The sequence below is a fragment of the Coenobita brevimanus genome, chromosome 12 (assembly GCF_032717465.1).
Source record: "Coenobita brevimanus isolate Jiangsu-jjx chromosome 12, ASM3271746v2, whole genome shotgun sequence".
Classification (NCBI taxonomy): domain Eukaryota; kingdom Metazoa; phylum Arthropoda; class Malacostraca; order Decapoda; family Coenobitidae; genus Coenobita; species Coenobita brevimanus.
Window position 1 is genome coordinate 979506 of NC_136965.1, and position 22995 is coordinate 1002500.

General features: G+C 44.4%; 2 protein-coding genes across 2 annotated transcripts in view; both read right to left on the reverse strand.

Annotated features, from left to right (window-relative positions):
* Nucleotides 1-1459: 1459 nt before the first annotated feature.
* On the reverse strand, nt 1460-21205 carry LOC145413211 (cell adhesion molecule Dscam2-like). The gene is made up of 23 exons (XM_080282942.1): nt 21193-21205; nt 20865-21041; nt 16738-16879; nt 16305-16453; nt 15889-15996; nt 15134-15313; nt 14660-14845; nt 13966-14106; nt 13289-13462; nt 12359-12508; nt 11865-11995; nt 11073-11159; nt 10658-10922; nt 9667-9849; nt 8681-8866; nt 8060-8166; nt 7337-7529; nt 7056-7233; nt 6106-6294; nt 4211-4422; nt 3853-4035; nt 3477-3714; nt 1460-1816 (listed from the first exon to the last, which is right to left on the reverse strand). The coding sequence occupies exons 1-23, from the start codon at nt 21203-21205 to the stop codon at nt 1498-1500; spliced, it is 3891 nt and encodes a 1296-aa protein (XP_080139068.1). The 3' UTR covers nt 1460-1497.
* A 1283-nt stretch (nt 21206-22488) lies between these two features.
* The window catches only part of LOC145413632 (cell adhesion molecule Dscam2-like), a 25573-nt gene continuing 25066 nt past the window's right edge, over nt 22489-22995 (reverse strand). Inside the window, exon 8 of the mRNA XM_080283296.1 lies at nt 22489-22527. Coding sequence (XP_080139422.1) covers nt 22489-22527 — 39 coding nt within the window. The remainder of the gene's footprint in view (nt 22528-22995) is intronic.

The window sequence follows — 22995 nt, forward strand, 5'->3', positions numbered from 1 at the left end:
GTTATCCATGTTACTGCCATACAATTTTGCTCAGCTTATGAGAGATTTTTCGTACTGGAGGGAATAGATTAGTGATGCATCGGATACCAAATCTTAGAGCTCCGTGGAGGCAGAGGCGGAGCCGGATATCCACTTCTCATAAAATGCAGTTGTGGATAAAACTGTGGAGGTTAAGATATTATTTTTTGCGGTCGCAGACACAACTGCGGATTATTTTTACCTCCAAGTCCACAGTTGCGGACACGGACGCGAATTGTTTATCACACATATTACAGTACATTTATGCAGAATAAAGTGATGAGTTTCAGCCACACTTAAGTGTACATTTAAGTCTTACCAGGATGCAGGACAGGGACCCAACTCGTTTTGCACCACAGATAAATAGATCACTGCCACCTTGTCTGAAATTTGATGCCTGTCTGTACACCGTGGAACTGCTGCCGACTGTACACTGAGAGTCACCGGTAAATTATAGTTTGATATATGTTGATTTGGGGAGAGAGAGAGAGAGAGACAGATAGAGAAAGAGAGTAAGAGAGAGAGAGAAGAGGAACAATGAGAGACGGAGGGAGGAAGAGAGCTAATAGAGAAGAAAACAGAAAGAGGAACAGGGACTGGTAGGTGAGAGGAACAGACAGGAGAGTTGTGGATGAAAAGGAGAGAGAAAAAGAAGAAAGGAGAAATATTGGATTGGTGGAGATCAGCAACCTCTGCAGTCCTTTGACGCGGAGACGGATTATTATGCGGAGCTTTTATTATCTGAAAATGCGGTGGCGGATGATGATTCAGAGCTTTTGTTGTTTGAAGACTCAGACACGGAGAGTAATGTGGACATTATTTTCACTAAGAAGGCTCCACGAAGGCAGAGGCGGAGGCGGATATCCGATACATCACTAGAATAGATATTGTCTCCATTTACTCCATAGGCAGGATAAACTCATCTAAAGACAGCAGAAAATAAAATTTATGGATGTCTGTACTATGATCATGTCATTTATATATTATTATTATTGCTAACAATTTTATTCAGTTCAGAAAGACTTTTTGAATTGGAGGGTTATATGTGAGGTGCGTCAGGCAATAGACAGAGAGATATATCGTTTTTGACTATACAGTATGATTCCATACACATTCAAAATATGGTAAAAGTGAACTAATTACAACCTTTCCTTGCAATAAAAGAAAGCAAAAGCCACAACAACCATTGATACAAAATTTACATTTTCTCTCAGGCAGTGAGTTTGCCCTTGCTTTCTCAGTGCCTAATATAACCTTCATTGACCCCCTTCACTGCCAGGAAGCTCTCTTAACATACATAACATAATTAACAGGCAACAATAATACTAAAAATAAGCATCCTCAAGCTGATGGGTTTAAGGTGTGTCTCAGCACAGTACAATAAGAGTACAATCCAAGCCAATAGAAAATATATGATCATTATATAACTCCATAAAAACATCTATGTACAAACACTTAGGCAATACAGAGAAGCTGAAATTACACATTAATACTGAAAGGACATTTCTGTGAGGTCCTGGGTAGCTTGTGCTGTTGAGAGTTTTGTTGTGTGCCATTCCCCTGTTGTTGCTGTTGCTCATACTGTTGCAACAGGAGAGAGAGCTCAGTACCCAGTCTGTCTCTGCTGTTAGCCTTCCCATCTCCCACCCCTCGACTCCCTGTCTCCCCTCCTTGCCGCAGTTCCCGATCACATTCTGCCTCAGACAGCTCCCGAGAGTCCGAGAAGCCCGAGGGGGGGTGGAGGGGTCGAGGGGGAGTGAGTGGAGAGTTGTCACTGGAGGAGGAGTCACTCGGTATTCTGTGAAAAGGAGAAGAGTTGCCGAAACAATGGGTCGAAAAATTAAACAGAGAAAAATACTGATTCCTTCTTTATAACACTGAACTGTCCTGTACTGAGGTAATATTAAGTGACAGGCTTAAAAATAATGCACTGTGAAGGAGGAAAGCTAGTGGAACTATGGGTCAATTATATAAGTGGTAAAAAATTATATACAGTGCTTTCTAATATTTTCTACTGAATAATACTACTATGGTTAAATTTAATGGCTATGTTGGGCCATACCATTACTTCTTATAGATCACACATCTCCCACGGCCAGTCTCTTCTCTATGTAGATGACCTGTCCTGATAATGTGTTAAAAACTTATCTCAGTCCCAGGTCAATTCCTCATCTTCATCAATTTCCTTCTCATGCACTCTTTTGTTGTACTTATCCACCCTCTTGTGACCTACCATGTCTCTTCCCATCTTCAAACTCCCTCATATATATCCTTCCCACCACCTTATTCTTACCCAAACTACTTGAGAGTACCATGTTTATATACAGTGTGTATCTATCTATCTATACATTCATACAAGCTATTCAGTTTTGATCTGAGTTTATATAATGAAAACTGAAGAACCACCTAATTAATTTTGTACTGCATGCATATAAGTAGTGCTGGATGATAATTATGAAGACCAGTATACAAAAATGAAGTACTGTAATGCCACCTGTAGTAGCACAATATTTTCACTTTGCTTTCTTACAGTCAGACAAAGCTAAAACACTGCAGTGGGGCACAAGGAGAATCTGGAATCTGACTGGGTGTGTAACATCATGAACACAGTATACAGTTAGTCCTCCATTAAGCTGCTTCACTTCAAAGGCAAAATGGTAATGATGGGACAGATGCCATGAGGCACTTGGGATGCAGTATCTCTGTAACTTGGGTCTTTGAGCCTGAAGCAGGTTATTCGGCCACTATCCTGGGACACAAGGCCGCTGCACCATCCAGAATACCACAGTTACCTTCCTCGTTGTTACCCTGGGTACTCAATTTACCTATCAACCCATTAAAGGTGGAGGGATACATGAGTGAAGTGGCACCAGCTGCCTGCACCAGGATTTGAACCTGGTGCTACTCGGACAGCTGCTTCAGAGTCAGTGACATTAGTTGTATGTAAACTCTTCAGTCATGAATCACAAGTACATGTCATATAAAGTAGTATTTAGCCTCCAGACAGCCTAGACTCCAAATGAGGACTGACTGTACACTGGTGATAAAAACTGAGATAATAAAGCAGCAAAGAATAAATGGGACAAAGTATCAATTGACTGGATGGCAGGAAGTGATGGACTTCGGAGGGACAGAGGGAGAAGCTACAAAGCAACTGGATGTGTGTCATCAAGCATACACTGACGGTAAAAATGGAGTGTGATTATAAGCAGTGGACAGTAAAGTAAATGAGACAAAATACAAGGAGACTCGATGGCAGGGAGTGGAGGATAAGGAAGTCATGAAGTAACTGGGCACGACATCATGCATACACTGATGGTAATAACGGGGTGTGTGGTTATAAGCTGCGGGAAGTAAAGTAAATGGGACAAAACATAATTGGACTGGATGGCAGGGAGTGGTGGGCTGCAGCAGCCAGGCTCCACCTACATAGCTCAGCCTCCACTACCTGAGACTACCTGGCATGGCGGACAGGCGGCAGCGGATGAGGGGCCACACGTCCACCAGCTGCTGCTGCCGCTGCTGCTGCTGCTGCTGCTGCTACTGCTGCCGCCTGCTGCTGCGAGGGTTGGAGCTGCTGCAGGTAGTGGTGGTGCTGCTGTGGGGTGACCTTCGGGTGCTGGTAGTGCTGTCGCTGCTGCACTGGTGAGGGCGCCTCGTTGCTCTCAGTGCTGGAGTCGCGCCGTGCCACCTCACCTCCTGGAAATAAAAGAATTGTGACAGTCAGTCTGCACACACAAGACAGGGGCAGACAGCACTGCAGTTTATGTTCAAACCTGTGTAGCATCGTAGAGGGCACTGACACTGAGGTTTAAAAAGTTTCAATCCTGTTACCTCTGGAGCGACTGCGAGAGCGGTGTGAGCGAGCACGCGTGTCCTTGAGAGGGTCATCACTCCATTCTTGCTGTTCCGAGCCTCCGCCTGTGCTCCCTTGAGGTGCCTGACTCCCTGGCATGGACTTGGGCCGGCTCCCATACTCACCTGTGCTGCGGGTCCTGTTGCTGATGTAAGCGATCTCTGAAGTAATGAGAAGGGTATATAGTACTCATGAGACACAGTCAGTTGGCAAACCCTAAATAAATATATCAGTTCCTATTGCACAGTTGTATTGATGAAGAGAATGAGCAGTATTAATTCTATTTATCTACTGCCTGCTGCTGCATCTTTCTGTCGCTGGGGCTGAATCACTCACCAGTCTCCTTGTAGTGTGACTGTGCTCGCTGGCGTGTAATGTGACTGTAGGTGGGAGACTGTTGCTGTTGCTGTTGCTGTTGCTGCTGCTGTTGCTGCTGCTGCTGTGAGCGTCGATCACTGCAGGATGGGGCGGGATGGTCCAGGCAGTCACGGGGAGTCATGGAGTGGAGGGACAGACCGTATTCTAAAGTGCCTTCCGAGCTCCCCACGCTACAGCCACGGAGGTTTAGAGTGAGAGGGAGAGGGAGAGGAGAGTAGAGAGTGAGAAGAGGGAAAGAGACACAGAAGTTAGAGAGAGGGTGAGAAAGAGAAGAGTGACAGAGAGAGGAGTGGAGGAGACAGAGAGGGGGGAGAGAGGGAGGAAGAGGTGTGAAAAGAAGAGAGAGAGACTGAAGATACGGTGAAAAACGGAAAGAAAACTGAAGAAGTGAGGTATGGAATGGAATGCGAAGAAAAAGTGAGAAAGATAAAGGGAAATGAGAGAAGAAAACGTTAAGTGAGGGAAAAGTAGTTGTAGTTGAGCAACCCCGGTCTGTCTGGATGAAAAGACCCATTAACCGCAAAGAAGCAACTGCCCCTGCAGACCCATACCATACAGTGAACTAACATCCCTTTGCAGTGGACTGCCCCAGGATGGCCCTGCAGGGGAAATTGCTTGCCTGTGGTTGATGTGTCTGCTTGGCCAGACAACTGGGGTTTCTCTACTACTGTTACGACTCTCCCTCACTTACCTTTCTATTCTCTCACAGGAAAGCAAGAATGAAAGAGGTATATTGAGAAAGGAAGCAGATACATGAAAAAGGGAAAAGACAGGTATTAAAAACGTAGAACAGAACAGAAGGAACACAGAAGGGATAAATGAGTAAGAAAAATGTGAGTGAAGGAAACAGGAATAAGAGAAACGAAAGACAAATGAAGAAAGGGTGAGTGAAAAGTGAGAGGAAAAAGTAAGAGGGAGTAGAAAGACAGGAGAGTACATAATTTGTAGGAGAGGAAAAAGACAGCATAGAAGAGGTGACAAAAAAAGGAAGGACCGAGGGAGCAAAGATGAAAGACAGAGAGACAGAGATGAATACAGTGAGGTACATGAAACTGGGGAGAAAGAGAGAGATGAACACACACAGCTGAGGAACAATACGCATACAGAAAGGAAGAAAAGGGGAGAAGAGGAGAAAAAGATATGGGAATGCATGGAAAAATGAAGCTAGGTTGGGAGGACAGATGCACATAACACAAAAATAAATGCCAGTGACCCATTCCTAAAAAGGCAAGCATAAAAATTCTCTTAACCCCTTCAGCCTGGAGACATCTTTTAACATATCCTTCTGGCTAACATCAATTTTATTTGGTTTATATGAGATTATGTAGAGAGATAGACTGACAAGGAGAGTGAGAATGATAAGGACAGGGGATAGAGGAAGGAGGAAACCAGGGATGAGATGGAGGGATGAAGTGGGTATCAGTGAAAGGGGTGTGAGGTGGAGAAAGGACATCTTGATGGTATAGGACAGGATGACAAATGTGATTCAATTGTGGCCACCCTTTCCAGGATTAAGGTGTTGGCTATAGAAAATCATGTAGTAAATAACCAAGAGTAACCATTAACAGTTAATGTAGTGGTGTCTTATATTATCATAGCAATTTGTTTTGTGTTCTAATTCCACAAACAAAAAACTTTCTTCAAATATGAACTGACTGTGTGAGGACAAGTGATAAACACCCCCTATCACATAAAGAATTTGGAAAGTGGAAGTTTGTACTGTACCATTATCCCATCTCACGATCAGGACAACTCTTGCATTATATTTCAGCAAATGCCAGATGATTTCATTCACTAGAGTGTATCATAGACATGTGAGTGTTACAATTTCTGTCACTGAAGGCCAAACATACCTGAAGGTTGCATAGGGACAGATCTCGTATGGGTCTGAGGCATCATCCTGGGTCTTGAGGGAGGCAAGGGATCCGCGGGGCTTCTTGGTGGGCGTGGGGGAATACAGGTGACCCCCACGTGTTAGTTCACAGTTCCTGGCATTGTCATCTTCACCGCTGCTACCCTTCTGGTCGACACTCTCCCCTGGCCTGTTGGGAAACTCATTTATAGTCTGGCTCTGCAAAGTTATCATCATCATCATCATCATCCTATTTCCAGCTCATCATCACCATCATCATATATCCATCTCATCATCATTATCATCCTATCTCATCTCATCATAATCACCATCACCACTGTCATTGTGATCATAATCACCATCATCACCAACCTATTTTCATATCATCATCATCATCATCATCCTATCTCCATCTCACCATCAACATCATCATCATCATCATCATCATCCTATTTCACCTGGTCATCATCATCATCATCACCACTGTCACTGTGATCATCAACATCATGCTCAAATTATGTTTACTGTGTTGTTAATGTTATTGTCACCAACATCAGGCTGGCCAAATTTCTGATTATTTCAGTGGAAAAGGTAGGATGCACAAGAGGAAATAACAAGTTTATGCAAATGTTGAAGCTATATGCAGCCTGACCATTGTAACACTCTATACATCAATTTACCCATCATTTATCCCTTCAGAATTTCCAGTTTAAACATCCCACAGGCAATACTATCCACCTGTCACTTTATCTTCTTTACATCACTTTGGAAACACCTGTAGGGTAAAGCCACACCAGGGTCTGCTAAATTAAAGTCTACTGTTTTACGCTTTTTATCAATCCAGTTTTATCCTGTGTCCGGCGCTGGAGAGGAATATCTTTTCATTAATCACAGCACTAATGTATCCAGCTGGCTCTTCTGTCTAGGTATAAAATTGTCTCCCTTACTCACCTGTACCCTTCATATCTTCGTCGTCTTATAGCCACGCACACACAGATGATGAGGGCAGCAGCTAAGAGGAGGGCGCTCACTACCCCAGCAACCACATGAGCGTCCAGCCACCGCCCACCTACATGCAGTCCAGGGGTTCCAACCAACACTTCCTTCACTGATTCTGCCGCAATGGATGCTGAAATCAGGGGATGAAGTCAATGTGGAGGAAGTGGTAAAAGGAGAGGTGACAAGTAAATCAGTTATCTCTCTATCTACCTCTCTATCTACTAACTACTAACCCCCATTCTGGTCCCTCGTGGCCACTCTATACATGATGGTTGTATCGCCGGCAGTGGAAGATGCTGTGATGCGCAGAAGGTGCCACGAGGCGGAGGTCAGGTCACACACACCCAGGTCAGCCGTGTCTCGGGTCACATGGGCATACAAGGGGGACCAGGCCATTTTTTCTGTGCCCTCACTCCCCAGCTCCACCTGAAATAAATTGCTAAATCAATAAAATGACAAGATGAAAGACTTCCTGCACTCCAAGAACCATTTACTAAGGAAAGTTATCATAGAGCCAACAAATTTATGTCTAGTGGTACAGTTGGTTACGCTGCCTGAACACAATGTGGGCAGTAAGGGTTCCAGTTTTATGGGTGGCAGCCGAAAGCAAAGACAAGCATAAATAAGAAGGAAAATACCCAAACAATTCCCAAAGAATATGATATGCAACTGTCATTTTACATCCAGGTCAGCATTTTCATTTGGTAAAGGCGTGATGTTTACATTATAGCGCATTTATTTGTTCTATCTAACAGCGATCCCTAACCCCTTTCAGTTCAAATGATAGGCCAGAGTAGTCAGATCGGAAAGCCAGTTTGATTTGTAACCAAGTACATTCACTCTTACTTCATAACAAGGGCTCAATGAATTTCTTGTAAACTTAACTTAGTCTTCAAGGTGTGAGTGGCCCAGTTCTGTTGGGTGGAAACAAACGAAAAATACCATCAGCCACATACCTTCCAGTGAGTGATGGGACAACCCAGCTCAGGCCAGGCATACAGACTGAGTGTGATGCAGGTGGCATTCACATCCACTATCTCTGTGGGATGGGGATGGCCCGGGGCTGTGGCAAAGAGGGGAGGGAGACTGGTATGAGGAAGACTATCGGTCATATTCTTGTCAGTGATGGAGGCTCCTTAGCGTCTGCCCCTAATCAGTTCATATCTGGATACAGATGGTCAATAACCATGTTGTTTATGCAGAAAACATCAAATAGCCCCAAGCCTTCCTTTGCAAAACTGTGCTGTACAATGGAGAAGCAAAAACACTGCTCATAGTTACTAAGTGTATTGGTAAAGAGGATGAGACTGGGAGGGTTGGTTCCATGAGATTCTGGGTGGTATGGAAGAGATGACGAGGTTCCCCACATTCCAGACAGAAGAAGAGAAGTATAGAAAATGTATAGATGAGAGGGGAGGAAAAGAGAAAAGAGGAGAGAAAAGAACGAAAGAAAACAGAGGGGAAAGGAATGGAAAGAGCAAGAAAGGGAAAAGAAAAGAGAGGAGAGGGCAGGAAAATGCAAAAGGCAGGAAAGAAAATGGGAAAGGCCAACAAACTGCATGAGGGTTCAAACTCACGACTGCCTAATGTATTAGTGAAGAGGACAGGGCTGGGTGGGCTGGTTCCATGAGTATTCCAGGCAGTGAGGTAGAGGTGGTGAGGCGCCCCACATGCCAGCCCTCGTACCACCACACTCCCCACACCAGGGTCAATGCTTGTCTCTACCCACTCCCCTGCCCTCCCTCGGTGGTGAACGGTGTAGCCTGTGGGAAGGTGATATGACTGAGAATATTCATTCATTCATTCATTGCCAGACGCCATGTATCCCAAACAGGGTGGCCAAGGGCTTAGAGTTAATTGTTTTACAGGGAGGGGCACTAATCCTCCACCAACCCCACTTGACACGTAGGGATGCCAACAGTATCTGGTGTTCCCAGGCGGTCACCCATCCAAGTACTAACCAGACCCAACGTTGCTAATATATGGTGATGAAATAAGAGTATAAAACATCATTACTGTCAGTTACATGAGTTTACTTCACTGACAAATTATAAGATCTCATTCATAACACTGCATGAAAGAAATAAAAAACAATATTGAAAACTAAATGAGAGCACGACCTGCCAGTAATTTATTAGTACACAACTCATATATGAAATGTAACTGTAAGCATCTTGTGCCATGACTAATATCAATTCTGTCAAAAAGTATATTGCGCTGCACTCTTCCCTAAACGCACAGAACCATTACACCTACAAATTAGAGTTCATAGCTTCCTGTCAGTGCCTAATCTTTGCATCATGTCATTAACAGGGTATGGGTGAAAATTCCATTGGGATATTCCCCATCTTAAACGTGCACAGGTCTCTACACCCTTTGCTGGTATGGTATCCCCTGGTGACAGAGCCTGGGAATGAGAAACTGGAGACCACAATACAAGTGGTGGGTAGAGAGTGGTTAAAATGTTCTCTCTATTCCTTATTTAGTTAATTATACTAACAATGCCAAGCAATGAAGTCTGGAGTAAAAGGCAGAGATGAGGAAGCTAGAAGTATTTATGTACCAAGAATGGGTGCTCCTCCATCCCCATGTGAGGCTATGGTGAGGTTGAGCGTGTGGTGTGTGGCAATGGAGAGGGAAATGGCAGGGGCTGGGGGTGAGGATACAGCCACCACCACATGTGTCAGGCTGTCAGAACCCTCACTGTTCGTCACGCGGCAAGTGTAATTAGCAGTTTCACTCACACCTGTAAGACAAAGCAACAATTAGTATGGTAAAACAAAAAATAAATAGCAGTAAGGATAACATGTAGCTTTCTTCTGTACATTTGCTGGAAAAAAAAAGAAAAAAAAAAAGAAAAAAGAAATCAAGGCATGGTGACTAGCCTATCAGAAACAGATCTTGTTACACCTAGTGGTAAAAAGTATAATGAAGCTTGGTGATAAAGTTGGCAGGCAGACGTCCTGCTTACACCTGCAGGACAAATAAAGCAAAGATGTAGTCATAAAGAAAACATCACTCCTTGTTAAAATCTGTACTTAAAATAATGTTAATACAGTACCAATGGTAACAGAAAGGAGACTACATAAACTTGCACTCTGCACCATACAATACACACTGTAACATTGTCTGGGATGATGGATGGATGGAACACTGTCTGGCATTTACACAACTATTACAACACAATACATCACGTGCATCGAACCACTGGTCTGCCTTGGTGGAACTGGTTGGCTATTACTGTGCAGTGAGTCTTTGCCAGAAAAGATTCTTAGCATTTCCATCAAGAACAAAAACTTGTCAGAAAAGACTGTTAGTATTTCTATCAAGAATAAAAACAATAACATTTGATTAACAGATTTCTTCCTAACCTACGGATAAATATCAGAATAATGTACAGAGACAAAAATGTTTTATTGCAGTGTGGTGTGTGGAGGGAGAAACAAATTATCAATAAGGTGAAAGAATATGGGAAGAGGTATAGGAGGAAGGGTTGGCTGGAAAGCAGGGAAGATCATTGGTTCGCTCTACATTAATCTCTCTCTCTCTCTTACCAGTCAGATGAAGGTCACCGCCTGGCAGAATCTGTGTGAGGTGCCCTGTGGAGATGCTGGCCCCATTCGAGACCCAGGAGACAGAAGGAGGAGGGGAACCAAACCCCCTACAACCCAACGTCACCCCAGACCCCACCCCCACCCGCCACACCCGCCCACCCCCACCTACGGCCACAGGGGCATAGGAGGGGGTGGGGGTGGGTTGGGCTGTGAGACGGGGAGACTGGCTACCTTCTCCTGCTATTGTGGTTGCCGTCACCCAAACCTGAAAATATTTATGTCATGACTTTGTTATAAATAATGCTAATTATCTTTCTTCAGTCATACTACTCTGATCAAATTACAAAACATTCTGTATGATTAGTAAATATGGCTTTTTCTTTTTTTTCTGTGGCTGGTCTGCTGTGGTACCTACTTGTATCCTGGAAGAAGGTGTGAGGCCTCTGAGCTCCCGCCACGTTGCCTCTGAGCCTGCTGCCCCCACCACATCCCTCACAGCTACCTGCAAGCCGACACTAGGTTACTTGCAAGAGTTAGTGTGAGGATACCAGCACGGCACATGAGAATTACTATTTGTTGCTTTACTGTTACATCCCCTTCTGCACAGAGGTAACAGATAAATGCCATTTTAAAAACATAAAAATTGACAGCAGTCAAGAGAAGTTGTCATATGTTTACAGTACAGCTGCTGAAAAAAGTCTGCCAAAATTTCACCTTTTCAATTGTTTACTTTCCCTCACTGTCTTTGTCTTTGATAAGACATATCACAGAGTAGAGTGAAAGGAATGCCACAAGTGTGAAAATGCAGTGGAATACAGTAGTAAACAGACTATAATCAGAGAAACATTAACATAATGAAGTTATCTAGAGAAGCCACGAGCAGATTTTAAAAAAAGTCTTATGAACATGGTTACATGGTATATTACACAATAATGCACGTGCTTGAGTTGTCCATTTACTGCATGACACCAGCATGCCTACAGATGCAGGTGCATGTGCATAAGTTTATGTGTACAATATATGTTCAGTATATGCACACCTACCAAAAAAGTACTGTTACCTAAGGGTCTTGATTTTACAGTGCCATGAACTGTTTAATGATTTAATGAGAGACAACATGCCCATATACAGAATATGTTTTTACTGTGAAAATACAAATGGAGAGTTTGCAGGTATAATTTCTTGCATGATTACTCATATTACTGACCTGGTCATCTTTGGCTGAGTAGAGCGTATAGTGTATAATCTTGCCTGTGAGGGGGTGTGGTGGGGACCAAGCCACAAGCAGACTGTTCTTGCCTGTCACCACCACTCGCAAGTGACGAGGCGGCCCAGGAACTATAGGGCGAGGATGAAGGTAAGGCTCAGAATGAGAGAGGGATGTTTGGGGAAAAAGGATGTGCAGAGAAAACAGCAAACAATAAAAATAAAGAAAACCAAAAGAATCCAGTACAGGATAATCTTTGGGGAAAAAGAAAAAGAAAAAAAAGAGGGCTACCGACTGGTTAAAGATGTCTATTGGCTTGAAGTTATACAGAATTCTTAGCTTTTCCTCGAAACATTACGAGAGGTAATTAACATACTTCTGTCATGTTGGGTTCTAAGAGGTAAACCCACATGATAGCAACTGGACTAAAAGACAAAGGTCACATTTCATATTCAAAGATTTGACTAAAAATCTTGCTGAACTCATATCCCTACCATCATCTTCCGTCTGGCAAAACACAGGCATGGTTGAAGCGCTGGGACCCACGTCATTATAAGCCCTCACCGACACACTCACATTGGTGGCAGGTGGCAAGGAATCCAGGTTCTTCTCTAAGTTAGTTGTGTTCACCTCCCATGCATTACCTGAAAGATTTTGCAAGTTAATTCCATATATTCTTAATCCTTACAAACTGCAAAGCTACTCTAAAACACATTAAAATAATCTGACAGGAGCAAAATTAATATACTCCAGATTTCATACCTCCTGAAGTGGTTCACAATACATAGCTACATACATAAAGTCACATTTTGTGAAAGGATGGGTTAAATTTTTTGCCACTGTCCGAGCTGTAGTCTCTTACAGTACCCAGATCATCTCCTAGCCCAAGGTCCCTTCTTATAACTTCATTACATGTTTTTCTTGGTCTTGCTGCAGAAACTTCCCCTTCCATGTTCAGGTCTATACACTGCTGCACCTTGTTACTCTCACACATTAGGTCCACACGTCCAAACCATCTTGGCCTACCTATACCCTTCATCTCACTAACATCCACAATTCCCAAGCATTCTCTTAACTACAAAAAATACAATAAGGATACTTACACAAGGCTGCTGTGGTAGTGATGATACAAGTTATGTACCGGGGTATGTGATGATGGAAGTGTGGTGGTGATGGTCTGACAACTGCCTGAGTAGTAAACAGTGTGGTGGTGTGGTAAATCTACTCACATGGAATGTGGCTGAAGTGGTGTGGTGAATTACCACTGTATGGTGTAATGGTGTGTGTGCCTGTGTTGTGATGGTACGGTACACTTATTCATGTTTGGTGTGAGAGTGTGAGGTGGTGTGACACTGGTACATGTGCATTTACTATACTGTAGCACAGTATGGTTGTGGTGGCAGCATGTTATGTGGCTGACTTACTTGTGTTAGGTATGGCAGTGGTGGCATGGTGAGCATGGGAAGTGGGTGTGGCAACAACGGTGTAACCACTGACAGGGGCATGAGCACAGTGTAGGGGTGGGGGTGACCACCACACCCGCACACTGCCACGACCTGAACCTCGACATGAAACTCCCGATGGTGGACAGGCAGGTGCTGGAGGAGAAAGGCAGAGTTAATCCTATCACTATGACAGTAATCCTATAACTCCTTTAAGGTACTATTACAATATTAGTTTATTTTCTTCTCTGCACACATCTCATAAATATCCTTCTCACTCATCTATCCTCATTCAACAACTTTCATTCATTATTTATCCTCATCCATCTACCTTCATGTCCTTATCTACCATTATCTACCTACCAGTATGAACTTCACTTACCGGTACTAGCATCTCTTCTCGTTTCCCTACCATCACACCCTTATGTACCCAGTTACTATGTCTTATCAATCATCATCCACCTACTGTCATGCTCTTATCTACCCTCATCCACCTACTGTCATGCAATCTACCCTCATCCACCTACTGTTATGCTCTTATCTACTCTCATCCACCTTCTGTCATGCAATCTACCCTCATCCATCTGCTGTCATGCTCTAATCTACCTCCATCCACCTTACCTATCCCTATACCACCCTGCCTATCCTCATCCACCTACCATCATGCCCAGTGGAGTCAACGATCCTGGGTGATGAGAGAGGTCCTTGTCCCGCCCTATTGAAGGCACGGACAGCCACCTCGTACAGGGAGCCAGGTATCAGGCCATGCACCTCGTACTGCTCCATGCCCTCACTCTCGCCTGTGGGTGGAGTGAGAGTGACTGGGGTGGAGTGCATTTTAACTGGGTGGAGGGTAAAGTGACTAAGATGGAGTGAAGGATGAGTGATGAGGGTGACTGGTGAGTGGGGTGAGAGGAAAAGTGTGACAGTGTGTAGTGAGAAGTGTGGGGTGTGAGGTATGGTGGTGGAAGATGAGGACTTAAGACATGCAGGGTGAGAGGGAAAAGTATGGAGGAAAAGCTGAAGGGAAGAGAAAAGTACGAAAGTATAAAACAGCATGCCTCGTGAAATGAACCAGAAAATCATTCTCACATTCCTCAAGCCTTCAAAATCTTCACTCCCTCTCACAAAAAATCATCTGAATTACCTGTGTGGCGCATTTCATTTACAAACAATATTTTATACAGATGTCTCTTTTTATAATCCCTTCCCCTCTCACAAATGAAACAATATATAACCATGTGTTCTTGCTGATGCCAACTCAGAGTGGGCATTTTGGTTATGTGGTTACCTCTAGAGCACAACTGATGGTGTTATGTGCTACAGGATACTCTGGATCTCACTCTAGCTTACCCTGTGGCTGCGTGATGGGTCTGGTGATGTAGGTGAGGTGTCCCTGTAGGTTTTGGGGGCGAAGGGCAATGGTGTAGCCTCGCAGGGCACCATGGGTCAGGACGGGGTCAGGGGCATGCCAGGTCACCATCAGGGAATGGGGACCCCCTGCTGCCACACGCACATCCCTTGGGGCTCCTGATGGGGCTGTGGAAAGCAGTTGAAGAACTTTGGATTTAAACAATTTTCAGGGGTCATACTGTTCCTGCAATTAGTTTGTTATGCACAGGGTTTACTTACTGTAACAGTAACTTCAGCCCGCAGTCCACTAGGTTCACATTCTGATAAGCTTTGAGTAACAGCATCGACAATAATAGTGAGGAGCTTAGACAAGAGTGAGAAAAAATCAACAGGTGGCATCATAACTGAAAGACATGTTAGCACTGATGGGAAAAAGTGAAATAAAATGTATAAGTAAAAGGCCTCTCCACCAACCTTCCTCTGTGGTGGTGAAAAGTGTGACTGGTGATGGCTGTGAGACTCCAAGATCGTTGTGGGCCATGAGCCGAACCAAGTAGGTGTAATGTGGAGTAAGGCCTGTGAGCATGTGAGAGGTGGCCCACTGTCCCACGCTGACATTACGACCATGAACTGACCAAGATTCACCTTCAGCCACTGTGAAAAAAGAAAGATGAATGTGAAACAAGCAATGAGATAAACCAGGTATACGTGGCGTGGTGTGAGCACATGAGAAGTTGCCCCTTGTCTTGTGGTCATATTTCTTTCATTTACATACCAAAACTCAACTTCAATCACTATGTGAAAGAGGACAGGTGAGGAATGAGGACAAACAATGAGTCACACTAGGACAAACCAAGGAGGAGTACTGTTGTGGGAGGACAGTGAACAAATAAGTTTTCACCAACTGTTCTGCACTGACTATGATTCACCTTCAGCTGCTGTGGGAAAAAAGGATGATTTAAATAGGATGGGTGTGTGAGGCAGGAGGGCATATGTGTGAAGAAAGAGGAGGAGGCCAGATAGATGAGGGAGGAGGGCAGTGTGTAGAGGGAGAGGATGGGTGTGAAGACAGCATGAGTGTGATGGAGAAGGGCAGGTGTGTGGAGGAGGAGGGCAGGTGTATGAAGAAGGAGGGCAGGTGTATGAAGGAGGAGGGCAGGTGTGTGGAGGAGGAGGGCAGGTGTATAAAGGAGGAGGGCAGGTGTGTGAAGGAGGAGAGCATGTGTTACCTTTATATTGTATGGTGACGGCAGCCGGTTGCTGTAATGTCCAGGTAACTCGCGCTGATCTGCTCTCCACATGTGACACCTCTACACTGGATGGTGCTGTAGGTGGCTCTGTTGGTGGAGAGATGTGAGTTGGAGAGATGGAGGAAGGGAGTGGTGAGATGTGTGATGCGAGAAATATATAAGGACAAGTATGAGTGATAAGGTAATAATGCAGATTATTCTTGAGAAGCTTGAAGATTACAAGTTTCAGTGCATATGAGAAGATATAAATGAAAGTGAATTAAAACTGCACTGGAGAAAAGGTGTACTACTGTCGCTCCTGTTCATGCCCCTTCTATATTTGTCTCCAATATAGCCTTTCTAGCTTTCTATCCCTCTGTTTCTCCTTTTTCCTTCTATCCCAGACTCTCCCTTACCTATGATGGCCAGTGTGAAGACCTGCGTGTCTGTTCCGTGTGGGTTGGTGGCTCGACAGGTGTAAGGACCAGCATCCGCAGGTGTTACGGCCCTCACCTCCAACACAGCTCTCACGCGGCCTCCTACGTTGCCCTCTCGCACTGATGTCCTGTGTAGAGTAAGAGGTACGATAAGGAAAGCAAGGAGTAGGTGACGTGAGCCAAGAGAGGTGCGGAATGGACAAGAAAATGGTGAGAGATGAGGTGAGGTGAGCTAAGAGGAGATGAGATGAGATGAAGTAATGTATAGAAGGTAAGGTAATAAGCTCCTAAATAAAAATCAGAAGCATGAAACAGCATATTCTCTGCTCCTCAATAAAAATCAGAAGCGTAAGACAGCATACTCTCTGCACGTAAATAAAAATCCAAAGCACATGCCTATCCCAGTGCTCACCTGACGTCCGGGGTGACAGGTGCATGATGGCGTATCCAGGTGAGGTCTAGAGGGCCGTCACCTGAGGCCTCGCATGTCACTCTCACTGTCTGTCCTGTATGGCCTGTCACTCGTCCCCCTTCCGTCACCACCCGAGCCGGAGCTGCAGTTGAGGGAGGTGAGACAGTGGATGGATGGATGGATGGATGGATGGATGGATGGAAGGATGGAGGGAGGGAGGGAGGGAGGGATGTGTAGAGGGAAGGAGGGAGGGATGGAGGGTGTGAGCTAAATAGTCAAATATGGGAGGGAGGAGGAGGAGGGAGAGAAGGAGGGATGGATGGAAAAAGCTAGAGTTGAATGTAAAGGAAGGAGTAATGGATGGATGGATGGATGGATGGAGGGAGGGAGGGAGGGAGGGAGAGAGAGGGAGGGTAAGTGAGAGGGAAGGATGGAAGGAAGGAAGGAAGGATAGAGGGAAGGAAAGATGGATGGATTGATAAGGGGATGGATGAATGAAGGAAGGATGCTTGAGAGTCAATATAAAGAGGACAAAAGAGTGAGAAAAGATTAAACAAGAGGAATAAAAGGGAAAGAGAAATGAATGGACAAGAATGATAGGGAAGAAGGGTAGGTGAGAGAGAGAGAGAGAGAGAGAGAGAGAGAGAGAGAGAGAGAGAGAGAGAGAGGTGGTGGTGGTGAGTGATGAAAGCAGTGAAACATGAAAGACTAAAAATGATGGAGAATTGAGTATTGGTGTTGGAGATGATGAGTGGATGTGGTGGTGAAAGTGGTGGAGATGGTGACTGATAATGAACAGTGGTGGTGATGGTGTGGGTGGTGTCAGGGTGTGGGAGATAATAAGAGTGATGGAGATTACTTAAGGCAGTGGTGGTGATGGATGAGAGAGTAATAATGATGAAAAGATTGGTAGTGGTGGTGGTGAAAATGGTGGAGACTGCACTGATGATGGAGGCAGACTGGTGGTGATGGTGGTGATGAATGATGATGAACACAGTGGAGACAATATGAATGATGGTGACAAAGACGAGTGGTGATGGTGGCGAAAAATGATGGAGATGGCAACATTGGTGGTGATGTGATGGTGAAGATGATGGCAGTGGTGAAGGCAGCAGGAATGACGTAAAGATTGGTGGAGGTGGTGAAGAGGAAGAATGAAGACAGACTGAGTGGTGATGGAGATTGAGAGAGTGGTAGTGGTGGTGGTGGGGGGGGGAGGCAAAGCGCTATAGGAAAGTCAGGAAGAAATATTGCTTCAGAATCCACACGCCCAACAAACAGGGGTGGTGAGAGTGGTGGAGAAATGGTGGTGAGTGGTGATGCGCTGGGTGATGGTGGTGGTGATACAGAGGATGAAACTGATGGTGGTGGTGATGTTAAGTCTGCTGGAGATGAAGGTAAAGATGATGATAATGATGATGATGTTAGTGGTGATGGTGAGAGGTGGTGTTGGTGGTGGTGGGTGTGGAGGGGGGTTGTGGTGAGAAAGGTGGTGGTGGTGGTGGTGGTGCTGTTGGTGGATGTGATGAGTGTGGGTGGTGAGAGTGGTGACATGGATACGTGGCTGGTGATGAGAAAGGAGAAGTGTTAGTCGTGATGAATGGAGAGTGGTGGAGAATATGACTTTGGTGGAGATGACGGAAATGATGGAGCAAAGGGTGATGAAGAAAGACAAGTGGTGATGGAATTCAAACAGAGCTAAATGGCAGAAAAGAAATGCCATTTTTAGACGCAACAAAGTTAGGTAGGTAGGTAGGTAGGTAGGTGGGTAGGTGGGTGGGTGGGTGGGCAGGTAGGTAAATAGGTAGGTAGGTAGGTAGGTAGGTAAGTAAGTAGGCAGGCAGGTAGGTAGGTAGGTGGGTGGGTGGTTGGTTGGTTGGTAGGTAGGTAGGTATGTGGGTAGGCAAACAGATAGGTAGGGCGAGCAGATAAAATGGTGGAGAGGAGATTGGTGGTGATGGAGATGGTGGGGAAACTGATGGAGAAAGACTGATAGAGGCTGGAGAGAAATACCGCTTTTGGCAGTAACAAAGGTGAGGGCGGGGGGGTTGGGGGCGAGGGTGGGGAGTTGGGGTGGGTAGGGTGGGTTGATAAAATGGTCCCCAGAGGCAATAAACTCAATACCCGCAGTCAATGGGCCGGAAAAGGACGCGGGATGGAGAAAAGACTTACGTGGAAGGCAAAGAAGTGGAGTTTGGGGGAAGAAAGGTGGGTGTGGAACGCGAAAGGAAATTTATTAGGAAGGTTGCTTGAAGGCCTGCAGTCTGAGTTATTATTATTCTCTTATTTTCTGTTTTGATTCTTCCTAACGCTCTTTTACTTACATTTGGAGATTTTCGTCCTTTAGCATTTTTTTTTCTTTAGTTCACTGTCACAATAAGACAATACGACACTAACTCACTGTAAAAAAGGCAGTATTACGGTTATTTTCTTTAATTCAATGTAAAAAGACAAAACTACAGCTCTTTCTTTTAACTCTGTGTTTAAATAAGTGCCACGGCTCAACATCTTTTCCACGGCAATAATTCGCGAGTAGCACCGTATCGTATCGCTAATTTACCGTATTTTAGCGCTATTTTACCGTATTTTATCGCCAGTTTACCGTATTTTTGCGCTACTCTTTGTGCTACAGCTCGCGTCACGATGGAGAGACGGTAGATTTTCGGCTGATTAAAGAAGGCAAGAGTATGCATTCGATTCCATTCACCATAGAAGAGCAAGCTGGTGATGATGGGGCTAGACGAGGTTTGGGGAGATGGGTGCAAGACGAAGTGAATTTACTGAAGAACTTTTTATGCACAAGAACTACACGTGGCGGAAGTTTTGGCAGCATATAATGGACACAAAAACACAAAAGCCATCACAACAGTACGTAATGGACAACACACACACACACACACACACACACACACACACACGTAAGAAGAGAGGTGATAAAGACGTAAGGAAATTCAGTTTCCCAAACAGAGCAATTGATCAATGGAATGCACTACCGAATGAAATAGTGTGTGCCAAAACAATCCACAAATTTAAGGATATGTACGATCAATATGGTTTAAGACACGGGACAGTACGAGCTTGACTCATTCCTGTAAAGATACAATTAGGTAAGAACAATTAGGTAAGAACACACACATACACACGTTTATCGTTCTTACCTCGATGGTGACAGGTAAGAACAACGAAGTACACATTTTTATTTCTAGCACAAAAACAAACAAACAAGGAAAGTAATATTTCATGAACAGGACGAATATATTCCAATGCAGAATTATATTTACCTTATAAGACTGACGATATATATGAGTCCCAATTATGACCAAAAATATAGCTTCTAGGATTTTTACCATATTCCTTTTTTCGTTTTCCTTTTTCCTCTCTTTTCTTTCTTTTCCAGATTTGGTTAGCTTTATAAACGAAGTCCCGCCACAATTTGATATACTGGAAGTTAGTATTTCGTGTATAAATGTATCTTTTTTACCTGTTATAATTCTCTTACGTTATTTCTAGTTACACTGTGAAAATCAACACCACTTTAGGATATTATTTATGCAGTTTTACCGAGAACTTGCAACTAAGATGTGATATAGAGCCCAAGCTTCCGATGTTATTTAGAGTTCTAGCTTACGATATTATTTAGTCTAAGTTTACGACGAGATTTGGAGTTCTAGCTTACGATATTATTTAAAGTTCTAGCTTAAGGTATGACTTAGAATCTGGGCTTACGATGAAATTTAGAGTTCTTCCCACGACCTCCTACACTCAACACAGCCACGCCTTAACGCAACTTTCCACATTCCTTACCTTCTTTACGTAACAGATGGACACAACCACCTACTTCAAACACATTGCCACAAAAGCTGTATACTGAGAGAAAGAGAGAGAGAGAGAGAGAGAGAGAGAGAGAGAGAGAGAGAGAGAGAGAGGTTAAGGAGAAAATAAACTCTACTTACCATGCGATTTAAGCTGAACCACTTTCGAGATAAGCTTGCCAAGAGAGACAGAGAGACAGACAGGTAGGCACACAACTAGATAGACAGACAGGAGACAGATAGATAGACAGACAGGTAAGCACACAACTAGCCTAGATAGACAGACAGATTAAAGAGAAAATAAGCTCTACCCACCATGGACTTTGAGCTGTACTACTTTTGAGATGGGCTTTCCGACGGAGTTTGAAGCACTGCAGAGGTACCATCCCGCTTGACTGGGCTTAACATCGGGCAGAACGAGGGATCCATTGGTGGCTTGTGTTACCCTCGCCCCGTCCACCACAAGGCGCTGGAAATTCTGTGCAGCTTCGCCTGTGGGAGGTGTTGGAGGGGGGTTAGAGTTTGGAGTGAGTGGGAAGGAGTGATGGGCTGGGGGAAATATGAGAGGGATGCTGGAGGGACGAAGGAGACTGGAATAATCTCCCTTCCTCCCTCTCCCTCTCTCTCTCTCTCTCTTTCTCACCTGGGGCCTTCATCCACGACAACACAGGCTTTGGGTGACCTCTCGCACTGCAGTCCATCACTACGGTTGACCCGACTACCGCTGTTTTTCCTGACGGTTCCACTACCCATTTTGGCGACACCTGAAGGAGAAGAGAATTTGAGAAAGTGAGCTAGCTTTACTTGAGCGATTTACAGGGTGGTTCAAGTATAACACTAAGCTTACACAGGTGGGTGAGGTGTGAGTCTTGAGGGGATGGATTGTGAGTGTTATCAATGTTCATCTTGGTTTATTTGCTCACACGGCTCTCTCTCTCTCTCTCTCTCACACACACACACACACACACACACACACACACACACACACACACACACACAGTCACGAGCTATATTCATTCTCTTAAGTTACATCTCGCAAGATCTTCTACCGCCTCTCTCTCTCTCTCTCTCTCTCTCTCTCTCTCTCTCTCACCTGCCACCACTTCAGCCATATCTTGCCCTTTTTACGACTCAATCTTCCTTTACAGAATCCTTTCATCTCTTTATTCTCTCACTTCCACCAATCCTGTAACTTCCTATGCTCCTTTCACCTTCACTTGGCCCAGATTTTCGTCCTTTTGCGGCTTATTTCACGAAGTTCAGTGGCTCTACATCCTCTTCCTAGCACTTCTTCGTGACCAGCATAATATTCTTGTGTAAATCTATTGATACAACTCAGAACTCAAGATGGCTGTGGTATTACTAGGCCAAGTTATAATAGTAGTAGTAGCAGTAGTAGTAGTAGTAGTAGTACCGTAGTAGTAGTCGTAGTAGTAGTAGTAGTCGTGGTGGTGGTGGTATTATTAAGCCTAGTTAGAGTAATAGTAGTAGTAGATTCGGCAGTAGTAGTAGGTTCATCTCAAATGTGAACCCAGTGGTCTACAGGCTAAAGTTACTCTTCTTTTGCAGTTCACCATCCTCTTTTGGGAGATAGGGAGGGAGTTGAAGGGCGTGTGTATAACCAGGCAGTGGAGCCGCCTGGTTATATCGGTGCCACCACGTGAAGGCGTTCCTCTCCAGCACCAGGCCACGTAAGAATGCAAGGAGTATAGTCACTTTCCTCCACCTCCTCCTTGAACAAGCCTCTCAAATGCTCTTCTAAATCTTGCGTCTATGTTCGCTCTTTCCTTCCACTCGTCTTGATTTTACTGGGCACATTCTCTCTCTCTCTCTCTCTCTCTCTCTCTCTCTCTCTCTCCCCATGCATCATCCCCTGAGATACATAGCCGTATTCTAAACGAGAGTTATCGTTGCACTTCTCCCTCAGCGATTTATTTACCTACACTTTAATATCTTTATCCCTGTTATTTAGATCACACTGATATTTACACAGTTTTATCAATAACGCAAGGGATAACTGTGTAGTACTGAGAATAAATCGCTATGGAGGAGACGTCACGAATTCTCAAAAGCCACTTCCGAACATAAACCCAGTCTTTCCTTCGATCTGCACACATGTCACTATCCACTCACCAGATTGAGTCCTGGATCCACCTCACTCCACTGGTTTTGATTCTTGGATTCGGATCAAAGGAAGATACGCTATAGTAGGTTTGTTTTCACGTGGCAAAATCCTTACCTCCATTTCTGCTTGGTTGATGGCGGTGTCAAAATGGAAAGTTGACTAGTAACCAAGAAGTATTCCAGCCTTATAATCAACGCCCATTGAAATTCACGCAACCAGGACTTAGGATCAAAGATGTCAGTAGCTCAGTTCCGTTAGATGAAAACAAAAACACTAAAATGGAAGCATAAATCGCCTAAAATCGCATTCGTTTACCTTCAC